The sequence below is a fragment of the Dermatophagoides farinae genome, chromosome 1, assembly GCF_024713945.1.
Source record: "Dermatophagoides farinae isolate YC_2012a chromosome 1, ASM2471394v1, whole genome shotgun sequence".
Lineage (NCBI taxonomy): Eukaryota > Metazoa > Arthropoda > Arachnida > Sarcoptiformes > Pyroglyphidae > Dermatophagoides > Dermatophagoides farinae.
In genome coordinates, this window is record NC_134677.1 from 2,640,255 (window position 1) to 2,657,220 (window position 16,966).

Here is a 16,966-nt window from a genome sequence, read left to right on the forward strand (position 1 = left end):
AACAAAAGTCGGACAGCCGTTTGAACTTCTCTCGATGTAATGGTTGTTCGTTTGTTGTAATGTGACAAACGCGATGATTCAGCAGCAATTCGTTCGAAGATGTCGTTCACAAACGAATTCATGATTGACATGGCTTTCGATGAAATACCGGTGTCCGGGTGGACTTGCTTTAACACCTTATAGATGTAGATCGAGAAAGATTCCTTCCTGCGACGACGGTGTTTCTTCTTCTTGTCCGTAGCGCGGACAGATTTTTGGGCTTTGCCGGATTTTTTGACAGCTTTACCAGTGCTTGGTGGGGCCATTGTTGCAGATTTGTTGTTGAAACTCCAGTTGTTGATCGAAAAAACCAAACAGACAGAATAATGATTTTTGCCATCCAATTTCGACTTATATACGATTCTAAGTGGTATACGCAGCACGAACCAATCACGTTTCAAAAAAGGAGGAGCTAAAAAATTTGGCGCGTTTTTGCTACGTACACCACTTTTCGAGTGAAACACAAAGTATTTAAGCTAAATCATTGCAATACATTTCTAACATTCGAAATTTTTTTTTTTGTTTTGCTATTCATTTGCTCATTTACCAAAAATCAAATCTACAATGTCTGGACGTGGTAAAGGCGGTAAAGTCAAGACCAAAGCCAAATCTCGTTCATCCCGAGCTGGTCTTCAATTTCCGGTTGGTCGTATCCATCGTTTGTTACGTAAAGGCAATTATGCTGAACGTGTTGGCGCTGGTGCTCCAGTCTATCTTGCTGCCGTTCTTGAATATTTGGCCGCTGAAGTTCTAGAATTGGCCGGTAATGCAGCCCGTGATAACAAAAAAACCCGTATCATTCCTCGACATTTACAATTGGCCATCCGTAATGATGAAGAATTGAACAAATTGTTGAGTGGTGTGACCATCGCCCAAGGTGGTGTGTTGCCCAACATTCAAGCTGTATTGTTGCCAAAAAAAACCGAAAAAACTGCTTAATTTCATTTTCATTCAATTTCATTTACATTTATCCATTATCATCATATAAAACGGTCCTTTTCAGGACCACAATTCATTTACCGAATTTGAGCATTTTTTTTGTATAATAAAATTTTCATTTCGTAAATAATTTTATCATTTGAAACACTTTGATTTATTTATCATCACTAGAATATGCGAAAAATTTGAGTTGCAGATCAGGGGGTTATGTTTTTGTTTAATTTTGTGATTCAAAGTTGTTACTCGATCAAGTTTTTTATTTGTAATAATATAACCGAAAAAGGTTGAAATAGAAAACAAACCAACATATGACAACCCAAATAACCAAAATAAAAAAAAAAAAATGGAAAAAACAAACAGATTTTTCCAAACCCATGAAAATAGTGTTCTCACTGTTCTGATTAAAATTTAGACAAAGAAATAATGATCAGAATCTTATTTTATTTAAAAATTAAATTCAAAATAAAAATAGCTCTTATTCGTAATGTAATTGGTGGTCCTTAAAAGGACCGTTTAATGAAATGTATTATGACATGATGAATGGATGGATACAAATTGTAAAATGATGTGAATGATAAAATGGAATTAACCACCAAAACCATATAAAGTACGTCCTTGACGTTTCAAAGCATAAACAACATCCATGGCAGTGACTGTTTTACGTTTTGCATGTTCAGTGTATGTAACAGCATCACGGATAACATTTTCGAGAAAAACCTTGAGGACACCTCGGGTTTCTTCGTAGATCAAGCCAGAGATACGTTTTACACCACCACGACGAGCCAAACGACGGATAGCTGGTTTTGTGATACCTTGGATATTATCACGAAGAACTTTACGATGACGTTTAGCGCCACCTTTTCCGAGACCTTTACCACCTTTTCCACGGCCAGACATGATTTTCGAGAGTTTGTCAAAAAAAAAAATTGAAGTAACCACGAAATACAAGAGATAGCAAATGAAGATTGGATTGCCAATGCTTGGATTTATATACTCGTAGAGTAGAGCTCGAGTGAACTCAGTCTTGTCGTAGCGCATGTCAAATCGGTGTCGATTTTCGCGCGAAAACTGCATGGTGATAGCAAAGGTTGTTTTTTTTGTACTCAAAAGGAATATTTGATTTCTATCAAAGTTTGCGCCAAAAAAACTAGCATTGCTTCATACTAGCAAAACAAAATAAAATCTGGCCTGGTCTGGCATGACAAAAAAAAACGGTTTTTTTTCTTTCGATAAACTTTCTAAATAAAAAATAAATCAAACTGCAAAAACCAATGGAATCATGTTTTGTTTCGTTTGTCGTCCTTTATTGCATTGAAAAAAACTCGAGAAATCGGTTCTTATTTTCATAATCTTTGACTCACTCAATTCACATGGTAAACTTTTTTTTTAAATAAGCTCATTTCCCATATTCGTAATAGCAGACCTCTAGGCCTAATTCCAGATATTATTAAGAAACGAATTTTTTTTTAAAATGATTTTATTCAAATGACAAAATGATAAATAACAAAGATTAAAAAATGCTCGAATCTCAATTGGATAAAAATGTGGCCCTAAAAAGGACCGTTTGTATATGAATGATGAATTAGAATAGAATGAAAATGGATAGATTTATGCACGTTCACCACGAATTCGGCGAGCCAATTGGATATCTTTCGGCATAATAGTTACACGTTTTGCATGGATAGCACACAAGTTAGTATCTTCAAACAAACCAACAAGATAGGCTTCCGAAGCTTCTTGCAATGCCATTACAGCCGATGATTGAAATCGAAGATCAGTCTTGAAATCTTGAGCAATTTCACGAACTAATCGCTGAAATGGCAATTTACGGATAAGCAATTCAGTCGATTTTTGGTATCGACGAATTTCTCGAAGAGCAACAGTACCTGGGCGATAACGATGTGGTTTTTTTACGCCACCAGTAGCTGGAGCCGATTTACGAGCAGCTTTGGTTGCCAATTGTTTTCGTGGAGCTTTACCACCAGTTGACTTACGGGCTGTTTGTTTTGTACGAGCCATTTTGATTTATTTTGTTTTCGATCTGAAAATACGAACGTCACGAATACCAACCAACAAATGAGTAACGAGACTTGGTGTGAATCGCTTTTTTATAGTCGACCATCAGAACAAGACAAAACTCGAAGGCGGAGCATGAAAAGAGCGCGAAATTTAAGTTTGGAGGGAAAATCAGTGGGAGGGACTTTTCATCGTGAGTTTTCATGTTTGGCTCGATTTTTTTAGAATATCAAACACAAATTAAAAATAATGAAAGAATACACAAAAATTAGATAAGATGAATCAAATTTTTGCTTATCAACGGTGATGATGTTCGCCATGATGAAGATGGTCGATTCATCTTAAAACTGGATTCCTCATCTTTCAGATTGACCGTAAATAATTCAACGGCAAAACGTTCGGTGCTGAAATCAATATCAATAAAACGAATACCGAAAAATTTCTTTTCCATTATTATCGATCTTATTTTCGATAATTTGCTAAAACCAAAATCAAAGAAATTCATAAATAGATGAAGAATAGTAGAAAATTACACAAACCTTTTATTATTAGGATAGCCATGTAGTTTACATACAATAGCAAATGGTTTAGCCATTTTAAAACGATCATCCAGATGATAAATGTGTTTCAATGGTACTTGAAAATACCTGCCAACATCAATGGCATAAATAATGTATCGTGTGGTATAATCATGTAATGAACGACGTCTTAGTGACAATGTTTTTTTCTGTTTCATTGGTCTATCATCATTGTCATCGTTAGGCACTTTGAGCAAATCTTTCACGCTTTTTGATTCAGTTATTGATTCTTGTTGCTGTTGTTGTTTATCATAATCAACATTTTGTGATTCCATTATCATATCACGACCGACAATATGCCCACGAAGAAAAAGACCGGATTGTTGATCATAGAATACAATAGTACTGCTTGTATTATTCTGTTCGAATACACATTGTTCGGGTAAAAGTCGTAACGATGATGATTGTTCTTGACGATAAAATTCTCTGAAATATAAAAATTAGTCAAAAGAAGACAATTACATTTTACATTTCTTACGTCATATCACTGACAAATTGACGGAATGGTGTTTGAGATTCTTGTGTGTTCCGTACAAATTGTCCTAATTGTTCAGAATCAATTTTTCGTTCACCAAATGGTAATATTCCAATGAATTTATTTGGTTCAAAATAACAGCTTATAAACAACAAATAGCTTATCTTGTCCGGCATGAATGTTTTTTTCAATACAACATGACGTGAATGTTTTTGAATGATCCAATCTGAAAATAATCAATTCAATTCGATTATTATTCTCATTTATTACACAAAAAAAACTTACTTGATAATCGTGGATCATGATGTAATGTATGACAATAATGATCAAATATTGATGAATCATGATTGTCAGAATCATCAATCGATTGTTTCAAATAGTCAATTTCTTTCTGTTCATGGGTTATGATGTTGTTATTCGGGATTGAGGTTGAATGGTGGATGGCTATACTAATCTGAATTATAGCTATTCATGAGAAATGAGAAGAATTCACAAATTTAAAAAATATTCCATTTTATTCCACACAAAAGAATGTCGTTGCAATCATTATTAAATCATTGAGATTTGAGAAGCACTAAACATTGCTACGTTTGTTTTATAAATTCAATAATTCTCAAGCAGCATCGATTGTTGAATTAAGCATAATTCAATAATTTTTTTTAAAAAATAAAAGTCGATGACGATGATGATGATGAAATGGCTGCTGTGAATGTTATGAAAAAGCTGATTATGAATAAGAATAATGATGTTGCAGCCAACCAATACAATGGTGGTGGTTGTGAATCATCTGTTTTCGGCAATCGTTTTGAACTGTTTTCGGCAATCATCTTGTTGTTGTTGCTGTCGTAATCATCTTCATTATGTTATTGTTGATTGATTTTGGATTCGTTTTCATTAAAAAAACAATAAATAATAAGAAAGATAATAAAGCGGTCAGATAATTGGATAGCGGCTAGCTGAATTCATTCATTCAACATTTGTGGATTCTGATTCAAGGGAGAGGAATTCATATGAAAATTGAAATGAATCATGTTGAACTCCCTAATCGATATTGAATTCAATTTGATTATTATCAGTATAATGCTAAAGAATTTTTTTTTGTAGATTTTTTTCTACCATTTGATTGACACTTACGTTCAATGGATAGTTGTAGCAAGCTATTCGGTGATTTGGAAGGAGATGGAGATGATGGTGGTAACAATGAATGTGGCTCTTGTTGGTGTTTAAAACTACGGTTGTCTGAAGATGAACAAATGGACTTTTTGATCATCTTTTCGTTGTTCACGGTTATCGAATTCGATGTTTTGCCTAGTGAATAATTCGTTTCCGATTCGATTGTCGTTGTATTGTTGTTGGTGATGCTGGTATTCGTCACGGATGGTTGTTGGCCGTTGACGTCGACGTCTCCAATCATCGGTATCGGTACTGCTGGTCGATTGATGCAGGAATCGGGACATTCGTTGTTCTCGTCTTTGGCTTCGTTCAATGAACCTTTCTTTTTTTTACTTCTAGTTTTGATCTTAATTTTTCTATCCATTTGTTTACTACTAATCGATTCATTATTGCCTACCACAGGGTTGACATATTCGGTGTTTGGAGCTGTTTCCATCGATTTCATTGATCCATTCGATTCAGGTTGAGCATTATCATTATTGTTTATTGTTTGGAATGCAGGTGGTAAAACTGTAGCTACAATAGCCGTTTCATCTGTCGGTTTTGCAAGTTGAATATTGAAACAGGTTTCGATATTTGGTGATTCTGGTGATGGTGATGCAGCTACGTTATTATTAAGAACTTCATTAAATTGATCCATCCATGAATCATCGTCGGCTACATTGCTTGCATAATTCAATTCAATCAATTTACGATTGATGAAAATTTCATAATCTTCAGCTGATGTACACCAAAGTAGTACGTGAGCAATTTCATCATCAAGATTTCCATTGATTTCCAATGATTGTTGGTGTCCGTTCGAATGATTTATTTGCAGAACTGATGCTGTCAATATCTGATCATAGGTCATATCTTCAAAAAATTGACAACATTCCATTGGCCATTGATCATAGTATTGATCATCACGTCTATTATTGACATGAGATGACTGTTGTTGATGATGATGATGTGGATAAATAAATGCTAATGATGAACGTACAGCGAATGCTGGTACTTGTGCCATTTCATAGGTTAATGGCCGTATCATTTGTATATGCACTAGGCTTGAATAACCGGAATCAACATCTTTGACCATAATGAATTCATCATGATTATTACTATCGGAACTATAATGGTCATCAAGATTGGATCGTTCAATAATCTGTACACGGCGCCAATCCAATTCATCATCAATATAGCATGCCCAATATGAACCGATTGTCAATGTTTGAGTTGATGGTGGTATACTAACCAACATTCGTAACTGGCGTTCTTCATCATCAACATCATCAATATCATCATCATTCACATTGCCATCTTGTCCAATTGCTTCGACTGATTTGTAAAAATTTTGAAATCGTTCCAGAAAATCTTCGAATGCATTCGTACCGATTTTTTCATCATTGATTATAAGATAAAAATGCGATGGTGAAACAATGTGACAAATTTCTACTAGTAGGTAACGATTTAGATCAATTTTCGGTGAGGGAATTATTGAAATAGAATCGATCGATGTTAATGGCATGATTATGGTCGGCGAAATATCTGGTTGATTCTGTTGTAATAAATGTTGATCATTATCACGGTTCGTTTCGGCTCCAGCTCGTCGACGACTTTTACGCTTTTTTGATAATTTTTTCGAATTATATCGTTGAACAGGTGGAGCATTGAGCAAAAATTCATCGACATCACCTGCACCAGATTCTTTATCATTGTTATGATCATTATCACAGCGATATTTATCCAAATGTTGGCCATAATCACAATAATTTGGTGATGGTGTTTTCGCTATAAATGCATTCGCATACATCGCATCGATTGTTGATGACTGATCAATATTAGTGGTGATTTCGGTTGGATGACGTTTTTTCATTTCACCGTCAATCATTGTACTTTGTCCAATATTAGGAGAGCTGATCAAACCGCCATCGTTTTCATCATTTGATCCATGGCAAACAATAACTTGGGGTGATACCATAGTCGTATTTATCGATGATGATTGTTGTTGTTGATGTTGGTCACTAATCGTTTCCGTCGGTCTGCCGAACAATTGCCTTATTTGATCTGTAACAGTTTTAAGTAATTGTTGCTGATTTGAATTGTACATACAATTATCATTTAAATTATCGAAATTTGACATACTGCTACAATCGTAGAATGTACCGGCTGATGAACTAACTGCCGTTGATAATGTTCTTTGTTCTTGTAATCCATTGGTTTGATTATAAACCATTTGAATGATTTTTGCATTACCAATACCACGTATTTCATCCAACGATGGTGATCGATCTGAATTCCTCGATGAACCACTATTTACACCGATTAGTTGATTACTACCTGAATCGCTATTATTATTATTATCATGATTCAATAAATGAGCATAAAGTGTTGATATGTCATCACGTGAATGCGAACGTATTGTTTCATTTGTATGATTATTTGATGAAGTTTCATCACTACTTTGATTTCCTGAGGGCGATAATTTACCTCTATTATTAGAGCTATCAATATTGTTATTATTGGCAATATTTGTTTTGAAAGCAATAGGTGGTGTCAAGAGCATTAATTGATTTTTCGAATTTGTTGATGGCAACGATGATTCGGTACTTAAATTAAATTCAGTGTTTTCTTGAATTGGAACACCTTCTTCTCGATGATGATAGCTACCAGCTGATGAAGCCGGTGGCTCATAACCAGTAGCACTGGAATATCGTCTTGGAAATGCTGGCATAGAATTGACCCTACAAGAAAAAACAACAGCATGATCATGATCAAGCGATCATTTCGGCGTAATAGTTGGGCAAATAAAAAAAACAAAAATTCAATACTTACACAGCATAATCTCTAGGTCGATCATGATGGATCATCATCGATATTTCTCCATCCGAATTTATATTCAAACATTCAATCTTACGTATTAATTCATCATTTTCTTCTCGTATTTCTCGAAGTTCTTTACCAAGAAAATCTACTTCAGCGGTACGAACATCAAGTTCATCTTTGAGCGATTTATTCTCAGCAGATAAGAATTGACGATCTTCTTGTATGCTACGATAAGGAAACGGAAAATTCCATACAAACATCAGCGAAACGTCGTAATTCACCAATGAATAGTTCACTGAATTGATTGATCATTGATTGTGTATCTGAAACAAATCGTTGTATACACAGCTGCAATTGTTCATCTTTTTCCATCAATTTCGATGCAGTAGTAGCCATGATGATTATTATCAATAAGTGGTCATGTGATAAAAAACAATAATTTCATTTTTCAAAAATCATGATGACAATAATAATGAAATCGATCAAGAGTGGAAATTCAAAAATAAATCGGATGATGATTCATAAAATGTTCATTGAATAAAGTAGGTTTTTTCTCATTCTATAATTGACTTTGAATTGATGTCGCCATGAAATGAAAAGTAGCAATCAAAACATTGAATAAAAAAAATTATTACTCAATGAATGTATAGCTGTTATCAAGGAAAATTGAACAAAATTCCTATTATGATTGTCGTCATCGACAAACACACAAAGTGTACCGGTAATGTTTGAAAATTCGTAAAGATCACAAGATGGTGGTAATCATAAGAATCGTATATTTCTGGCTGAAAACATCAAGATTGCAATGACGACAATGAAGATTTGCAAAAAAAAAAAAAAAAAAATTATCATCCACTTTTTCACAAAGTTGAAAAATATTTTTTCTCATTTGCATTATTACCGTTGTAACATTGCTTTCGTTGTATTCAGTTCGAATTAGTTCATTTTCAAAGCTGTATACAGTTATACTGTGCAAAGATTCTTGGCTCGAATTCAGTTTTCTCTTCTCATTTTTTGTCTTAATATTCATTATTATTATTATTTGGTTCGCAACTTGGATGCCAATATTCATCATCATCGTTATGGTATACTTTTTATTTTCATATATGAATTTAGGTGACTTTGTCGTTTACTATATGTATGTTATCACAATCATTAATTTTCTTCGTTCTGGATTGGTGAGCGTTATGTGTTGTTTTTTGTTAGAAAAAAATAACCCTCACTTTTTATTGCATTTCATGAAATATATTTTGAATTTTATATAAACTTTGAAAATAGAATTAGAAAAAGAAGACGTTATTTTTGTTTTTTTTTTTGGCAATTTTTCCAATTATTCATTTTCATGTTGTGATCATAATTTTTACCAATAATAAGCTCATTCATTTATAATCATGAACGCTTGATTGAATATTGAACTTTTGTCAGAAAAAATTATTGCTAATTTATCGGAAAAAATGTGGAATAAAAATATCGATGAAGAAAAAAAAATAAAATTTTACCGGCGTCTATTTTGACTCCATAGACATCGTTGAAGAAAAATAGTGACAGAATCATGTGTTTACTTTTTTATAATTTTTTTCTACTAAAATTTTTCCGATTTTTGGACATAAAAATCATGTCTTTACAACGTGTTGCATTGATTCAATGTATTCGCGTGAATCGATTTTGTCAACAAATTTTCTATCGATCTATATCTAGTAATAATCCATCACAATGGGATTTATTTGCTGGCATCTGTCTTCAACGATGTCCATTGATTGTGCCTGAATTGAATTGGCTTGAAAAAAGGACACAGAATATGTTCAACAAATTTGAACTCGCTAATAGTCTTTATTCTGATCACGAAATGAGACATTTCGAAGATTTGTAAGTGCCAATTAATCTGTAACATTGATCTGAAATTGACATATATTTGTTTATTAGACGTCGTGCCGAACGGATTGCATCCGGCGTAAATGTTGATGAAAAAGATTTGGAAGAAGCAGCCAAACAAACAGCTCAAGATTTCGAAGAAGCTTCGATTGAAGAAATGAAACAATTTAAATTTGGCAAATCTGTAACAAGTGAGTTAATTTGATTTTCAAAAATTAGTTTCATTCTGTTTTTATTCTATTGTATAGAAGCTGATTTATCCAATAATGAAAAATCCATTGATAGATCATTGGATAAACATCTTTATTTGGTGATCAAAACAAAATTTGGCTCTGATGAACATTGGCTTTTTCCACAGGAACAATATCAGGCCAACATGGATAAATCATTACGACAAACTGCCGAACGTGTATTGGAAAATTGTTTTCCATCTAAAAAAGATAAATCTCCCAGTGTCATTGTAAAATTTTTTGGAAATTGTCCATCGGCTTTTTATAGTTATAGATATCCTAGACAAGTGGTTGATGATCGACAAAAATTAGGTTCACGAATATTTCTATTCAAATGTCAGCTAGATGTCAATGAAGAAGGCAAACATTCAGCGATTCAAGATGAAACATTTGGCGATCGAATTCTAAAAGTTGAAAACTATCTAGATTATAATTGGTTAACACGAAATGAACTTTATCAAAGAATGCCTAAGCAATATTGGAAACAATTTGGATCAACAATCTATCCGGATGAATTAATCAATATTGAAACAATGATGAAATCAACAAAACATAGAAATATAAATAGACTGACGAAACGATTAGATAGAATCGAAGCTTCGAATTGAATTTGAAAAAAAAATTATTTATATAAATAAAAGTTTATTTGTTTTTCTCATTTTTTTCCATTGATTAAAGATAGAATTTTTATCTATACAAAATGACATTCGAATATTTTTCTTTTCTTCGATCATAATAATTGCTGTTGTATCATGATACCATAGATTTTTTCAAATGGTGCTTTGGGATAACGATATGCACCGATTGTATAATTCCAAAAAATCAATGAAACATCGATACCCATTTGTAACCAAGAAAATACCGGTACAATTTTCGATCCTTCAATTTCGGTCCATTCGACTGGTATTTCACCGATTGGTAAACGTAATCGTTCGGCCAATAAAAGTAATTCAACATCAAAAGCCCATCGTTCAATATGTGTATGTGTGAATAGAATTTGTGCTATTGTACGTGGAAACATTTTAAATCCACATTGAGTATCATGTGCAGATTTCACTGTCAATAACCATACGATAAAATGAAAACCCCACATTAGAATCGTTCGAAATAATGATCGTTGTGCTATTGATTCCTGTTCCAGATGAGCACGAGATCCGATTGCAATTGGAAACATTTGAGCATCAAATCCGTTGCCAAAATTTTTCTCTATACAAATAAGTTCAGTTTTACTGTATGATTTTCGTCTTTCCTGAATGAATTGATTCAATTTTCCCAATTCGGAAAATTTCGTCGCTCCATCGGCATCAGCAAAAAGACAATATTCTCCACGTGCAGCTAGAATACCGATTCGAATTGCACCACCTTTGCCACGATTTTTCACCAATGTTATGACACGAATTTTTTCCGTACCATATTTTTGTACATAACCCAATGCTATTTGTGTGGTTTTATCACGACTTCCATCATCAACAATGATTATCTCATATTTATATGATTGTTGTTCCAGATAATCGATCGCTTCATCCAACATTGTTGGCAGGCGATTCTGTTCATTATATGCTGGTACAATCACCGATAGGTAAAGGGTTGATGGTTGAATATCCTGATAAGTGACTGAATGTTTTTTGCTCAAAAATATTGTTCCCAATTGTGGCAACGGATGACGTTCACCAGAAATCGGATCCAGATAATATCGTTCATCTTTATGAATTATAATTCGTGGATATGGGCTTGTTGTCAAACGAATCAATATCGAAATGAATAAAACAGAAAGAATTATAATCACAAACAAAGCTATCAGATTATTGAACGTAAAAATTTGATGAAAAATGCACGACATATCTTTCCTGTTATTGATTTAATGAGATTATTAAAACAATAGTCAAACTTTACATAATTTCGTTTAAAAAAATAAAATTCTGGAATTCTTGATACCAAAAAAAAAATTGAGACACGTGTACACAATATTTTTGTCAGCAGTGATGATATATATATCAACATCAAACCAGGATTTTTTTTTTCGATATACGGGTGAACCGACATTACCATCTATTGGTCGTCAATGGTAAACAAAAAAAAATCAAAACAACAAAACGGCGCCATCTGTTGATGAAATATGTGGCAAAAATTTTGAATTTTGAATTTTTAACAGCAATCAATCATTTTGTTGAAGACGAAAGATGGAAAGCTTGTTTTTTTTCTGTTTGTTTGTTTCCTGAACGAACATCCATAGGCTTTTGTTTTCAATTTCATCTAGACAATAGAATTCCTGAGAATTCTAAATATAGCAATACAACAACCACATGCAAGTGCAAACAAACAAAACAAAGAAAAAAAAATTTCAAAGTAGTTTATGAATGGTAAAACAAAATTAAATGCTCCATTAAATGGATAACCATAATCAAATGAATAATGTTATTAGGTTTTTTTTAATCGATATAACTTGTAACTTTTGTATATTGAGATAAAAATAATAATTTATCATCTATTCATCAGCAATGAATGTCCAAATGATGACGAAAAAAAAAGAAAAAAATTAAATTAAATCCAGATTTTCCGGATTCTTTTTTTTTGGATTTTACCAGAAAAAAATAACAACAACAACAACAACAACTTAATGAAAGCTTTGATGGAGGTCGAAAATAATAATGTACATTTTCCATTTCTTTTTTTTTCTCATAACTAATTGTTCATTACAATTCATTTCAACCATTACCGACAAATGTATTTCTGTGTGTGTGTGTATATATATAAGTGACAAAGTTGATGACGAGACATTGTGTGTGTCTGATGACGATGATGATGATGATGATGATCATCATAATGTATTTGTTCAATTTTACATCCATCCAGATTCTAGATTTCATCATTGGTTGGTTTATGGTGTAAGTAAAAAAAAAAATGATTAAGAGACTTGATTATTCAAAAAGAAGGAAATGTTGATTCATGAATGACAAATTTTTTTCATGTTCTACATTGAAAGAATTCTAATATGAATGGCTAATAATAGTGTTCTTTATGTATCTTTCTCTGTTCACTTGATTCTTTAATGATGAAACTGATACCACACATACACACACACACACACACATGCAAAAAATTTTTAATGGATGATAAAAAAAACTTGGCTAATGGATGATATAAAAAAAAACAATAAAAAACACTCTGAAATCGACAATGAAAACCCAACAAGTTCTTTTGAATCTCAATATACTTAAGAAATAAAAATGTCGAATCAGCCATTATCATCATCATCATCATCATCATCAACAAAGAAACGACAACAATGAATAAAAAAAAAGAATGTTCATCAAGATGATGATAAATTACTAGGTGAATAAAGAATTTTTAAATTTCGTTAAATAAATGAATGAATAAATCAAGCCAAAAAAATGAACAATATATTGAGATCATGAATATAACAATAGAATGAACGATGAATCCAAGTAAACTATAAGTGACTAGATTCTGGATTCTATTTTCAGCCAATTCTTTGAAACTATTAAAATTATTATTTCATTTGAAAAAAAAATAAAGAATTTTTAATGATGATGATTGAATAAACTTTTATTTTTCCTGATTTTCATCTGTTTTTCTTATTGATGTTCTTTTCAGCTGAAATCAAATTGATTGATTGACAGATTCTGTTTGCTATTTTCAAGAAAGTTTTCATCATAATCATCAGCATTCAGAATAAACACATAATACAGCCAATCATTTCATATTCATTAATCATTTTCATTTTGTATAAAAATAGCAATATGAATGGAAAAAAAATTCGAGAACAATCAAACGAAAAAAACTTATGGTTGATGATGGTACTGAAAAAAAATGTTTGGAACAACAAAAAAATCACATGAATATACAAACAATAAATCATCATCTGTTTGGATCAATGATTGCGAAAACGGATATTTTTACATCATAGATTGAAATGTCAATAACAATGATGACGAAAATAATGATATCGCACTATAGGTGATCATCATGATCATTAGTATCAACATTTTCTAAAGTTTGAAATGACAAAAACAGAAATGATCCATTGAAAATGAATGCAATGCTAAATGTAAATTTTCTATGCCCTTTCACTCTCTATATGAATAATTATCATTATCATCATCATCATCATCATCATCAGGATGATGGTAGTATGGATATGGTTAAATGAAATAAAAATTTACTTAAAGAATTGAAAAGAATAAACAACAATAATAGTTGAAACTTTTTATTTCGTATCATTAACAAAAGAGAAATTTTTTTTTTTACATCATTAAAAATTTCTCAATATCAAACATAACCACAACATCTTCACTTTCTCTTCATCATGATTGACAATCATTATCATCACCAAACCAACAACAATATTCGATGATGATGATGATGAAAATTTAGATTTAGATACAGGAAAAAAAATGAAACAAATCCTTATATCCTTGCATCATTGCATTGATGGAAAAGATTGTTGTTTTATCACCATCATCATCATCATCATCATCATCATTGTGGTGGTAGATGAATAAAAAGAAAAATTTTCTCCAACTTTCGATTTACCGCTTACAATTATAAATGGCGGATATAATAAAATCGAAGAAGAACAAGAAAAAGAGATCCATATGGTTGTAGAAATGATGGCAATGTATTAAAGCGAAAAAAAGCATAGAAAACAAAATTCGTTGTCGATGTTTTCATCATCATGATATACGAGAGTAAAAGAAGGATAATAATCTTCATGTCTATACAATATAGCACAAAGTTTCATTCATCTAAGATGTTCATCATCGTGATGATGATGATGATGGAAATGGATTGGTAAGCAGACAACAAAGAAATTGAAATTGTTGTTTTTTTCTCTTGAATTAAATTGTGAATGATGATTTTTTATTGCAAAAAAAAACCAATATAATTTGCGAAATAAATCAACGTTCATGTGTGTATTTGAAATTCTAAATATGAGTTTCATTTTTTTTTATCCGGTTTGATCCAAACGGCTTTAACGGATTATCATAATCATAATCATCATCATCATCATTCATTTAATCGTCAAATGGGAAACAATAACCGTCTTTGAAATATGTCAACCATACGATGATGATTTTGACGATATGTCTGTGACAGACGACGACCATCATCATCATCACCACCACCACCACCACCACCACCATCACCACCATCGTCAATAATTTGAACATTTATAAATATGTTGACGGCATCCACGAACGTTATAATACACTATAGTTTTTTTTCAGAATCGTCTGTGATATAGAAGAAAAAAAATTCAGTTTTTTTTGTCTGTTTGTTTTTTTAATTTTTTTTTTTGTTGTTGTTTATTTTGGCCATCAAAAAAATTTTTTTTTCTTGTTTACATTCATGTATGTGACATTTTTTTCTTTTCTAGCAAGAATTATTTTTTGATTTATTAGTTAGATATTAATCCTTACGTAAACGGCAATTTTTTTGTGTCTGTTTTATTATAATGAGTTTAATGACAAAATTGTGAAAAAAATTAATAGCATTTTTTCAATTTTCATTGTCAATCATTAAAAATCAAATGAATACCACCGAAGATCAGAATACAAATGTCAATCATCATCTTCATCATCATCATCATCAACATCTTCAACATCCTTTTCATTCTTATCCACCGGTAACATCGACATCGATACAGCAATCATCCACACAACAACAACAACATATGACAATTATGAATCAAATTGTTCCGGGTATACATCATCATCCATATCTACATACACAATCTACTGATCCAACATCATCATTTATAGCGGCAGCAGTAGCAGCATCAGCTGCTGCTGCAGCTGCTTCATCACATCCTCATCCATATAATCCAGCAACAATTTTTCTATCACCAACAGCCGATTCATCACCATCAACACCATCGACAACAATATCAACATTTCCGTTACAGACGGCACAATTGTATCCAACATCGATTGCAGCAACACAGCAATCATCACTTCAGCCATCGCATACATCGGGCCATCCTACAATTGTTGATTTATCTCAAATATCATTGGATCAATTATTGGATCATACACCGAAGTTATTAACAGATCATCTGAATGCACATCATCATCATCATCATCACCATCAGACAAGTTTGTTACATGAATCACCACAAACATTCGGTTTGACAACACAACCGACGACTACAACAACAATGCCTACTGCTGCTACATCACAACCACCAATAATTGATTTATCATCATTAACTGGAAAAATCGATGGTCAATAAATTGGGATATTATTTTCGTTTTGAGCATAAAAGTAAAATTGATTTTTTTTTTTGTATTTAATTCCAGGATTGACACCATATCAAGGCAAGAAACGATGTTTTGGAGAATTCAAATGTCCATCTTGTCATCGTAAATGGATGTCAGGTAATTCATGGGCAAATAGTGGACAAATGTGTGTACGTTGTCGAATAATGGTATATCCACATAAACAGGTTGGTCTTTGAATTTATAGATTTCTTTGAATTAAATTTTCAAAATTTTTTTTTATGTATTTTTAATAGCGTCCCTTGGATAAACCAGATGGTCTAGATGTTAGTGATCAAAGCAAAGAACATCCACAACATTTATGTCAGAAATGTACACAACTTGGTTATTATTGTCGACAAAGAATTCAGACTGATTCCAGTTCTCCCATTTCGAACGCCGATGATGATACCAACATCAGCGATTCTATTGCCGATATTCAGCCATCTATTGTTGATGAAGTGAAAATTTGATTGAAAAGAATTTGATATAGGAATTTAAAAAATTATTACAACTTTTTTTTGAGAAAATTATAAAAATTGGTTAAAATTAATTTTTTTTTTT

General features: G+C 32.2%; 7 protein-coding genes across 7 annotated transcripts; 3 read left to right on the plus strand and 4 right to left on the minus strand.

The window, feature by feature from the left end:
- The first annotated feature begins 529 nt into the window (after positions 1-529).
- On the plus strand, positions 530-1,108 carry LOC124492367 (histone H2A). The gene has a single exon (XM_047055237.2). It carries the CDS (start codon positions 604-606, stop codon positions 976-978), a length of 375 nt encoding a protein of 124 aa, XP_046911193.1. The 5' UTR covers positions 530-603; the 3' UTR covers positions 979-1,108.
- A 291-nt stretch (positions 1,109-1,399) lies between these two features.
- On the minus strand, positions 1,400-1,925 carry LOC124492368 (histone H4). The gene has a single exon (XM_047055238.2). It carries the CDS (start codon positions 1,873-1,875, stop codon positions 1,564-1,566), a length of 312 nt encoding a protein of 103 aa, XP_046911194.1. The 5' UTR covers positions 1,876-1,925; the 3' UTR covers positions 1,400-1,563.
- Positions 1,926-2,437: 512 nt separating this feature from the next.
- Positions 2,438-3,202, minus strand: LOC124492366 (histone H3). Its single transcript, XM_047055236.2, has one exon. The coding sequence runs from the start codon at positions 2,995-2,997 to the stop codon at positions 2,587-2,589; it is 411 nt and encodes a 136-aa protein (XP_046911192.1). The 5' UTR covers positions 2,998-3,202; the 3' UTR covers positions 2,438-2,586.
- Positions 3,201-9,248, minus strand: LOC124492361 (uncharacterized). Its single transcript, XM_075729710.1, is given in 9 exon segments — positions 3,201-3,473; positions 3,534-3,998; positions 4,051-4,273; positions 4,333-4,512; positions 5,182-7,263; positions 7,342-7,940; positions 8,032-8,255; positions 8,257-8,807; positions 8,924-9,248. Coding segments are annotated over 8 exon segments (4,146 nt in total). The 5' UTR covers positions 8,419-8,807; positions 8,924-9,248; the 3' UTR covers positions 3,201-3,262.
- A 235-nt stretch (positions 9,249-9,483) lies between these two features.
- Positions 9,484-10,825, plus strand: mRpL46 (mitochondrial ribosomal protein L46). The gene is made up of 3 exons (XM_047055235.2): positions 9,484-9,888; positions 9,946-10,085; positions 10,143-10,825. The coding sequence occupies exons 1-3, from the start codon at positions 9,575-9,577 to the stop codon at positions 10,730-10,732; spliced, it is 1,044 nt and encodes a 347-aa protein (XP_046911191.2). The 5' UTR covers positions 9,484-9,574; the 3' UTR covers positions 10,733-10,825.
- On the minus strand, positions 10,750-12,120 carry wol (Dolichyl-phosphate beta-glucosyltransferase wollknaeuel). The gene has a single exon (XM_047055233.2). The coding sequence runs from the start codon at positions 11,962-11,964 to the stop codon at positions 10,855-10,857; it is 1,110 nt and encodes a 369-aa protein (XP_046911189.1). The 5' UTR covers positions 11,965-12,120; the 3' UTR covers positions 10,750-10,854.
- Positions 12,121-14,885: 2,765 nt separating this feature from the next.
- LOC124492363 (uncharacterized) lies at positions 14,886-16,955 on the plus strand. The gene is made up of 3 exons (XM_047055234.2): positions 14,886-16,369; positions 16,445-16,590; positions 16,660-16,955. The coding sequence occupies exons 1-3, from the start codon at positions 15,676-15,678 to the stop codon at positions 16,873-16,875; spliced, it is 1,056 nt and encodes a 351-aa protein (XP_046911190.1). The 5' UTR covers positions 14,886-15,675; the 3' UTR covers positions 16,876-16,955.
- Positions 16,956-16,966: the final 11 nt, after the last annotated feature.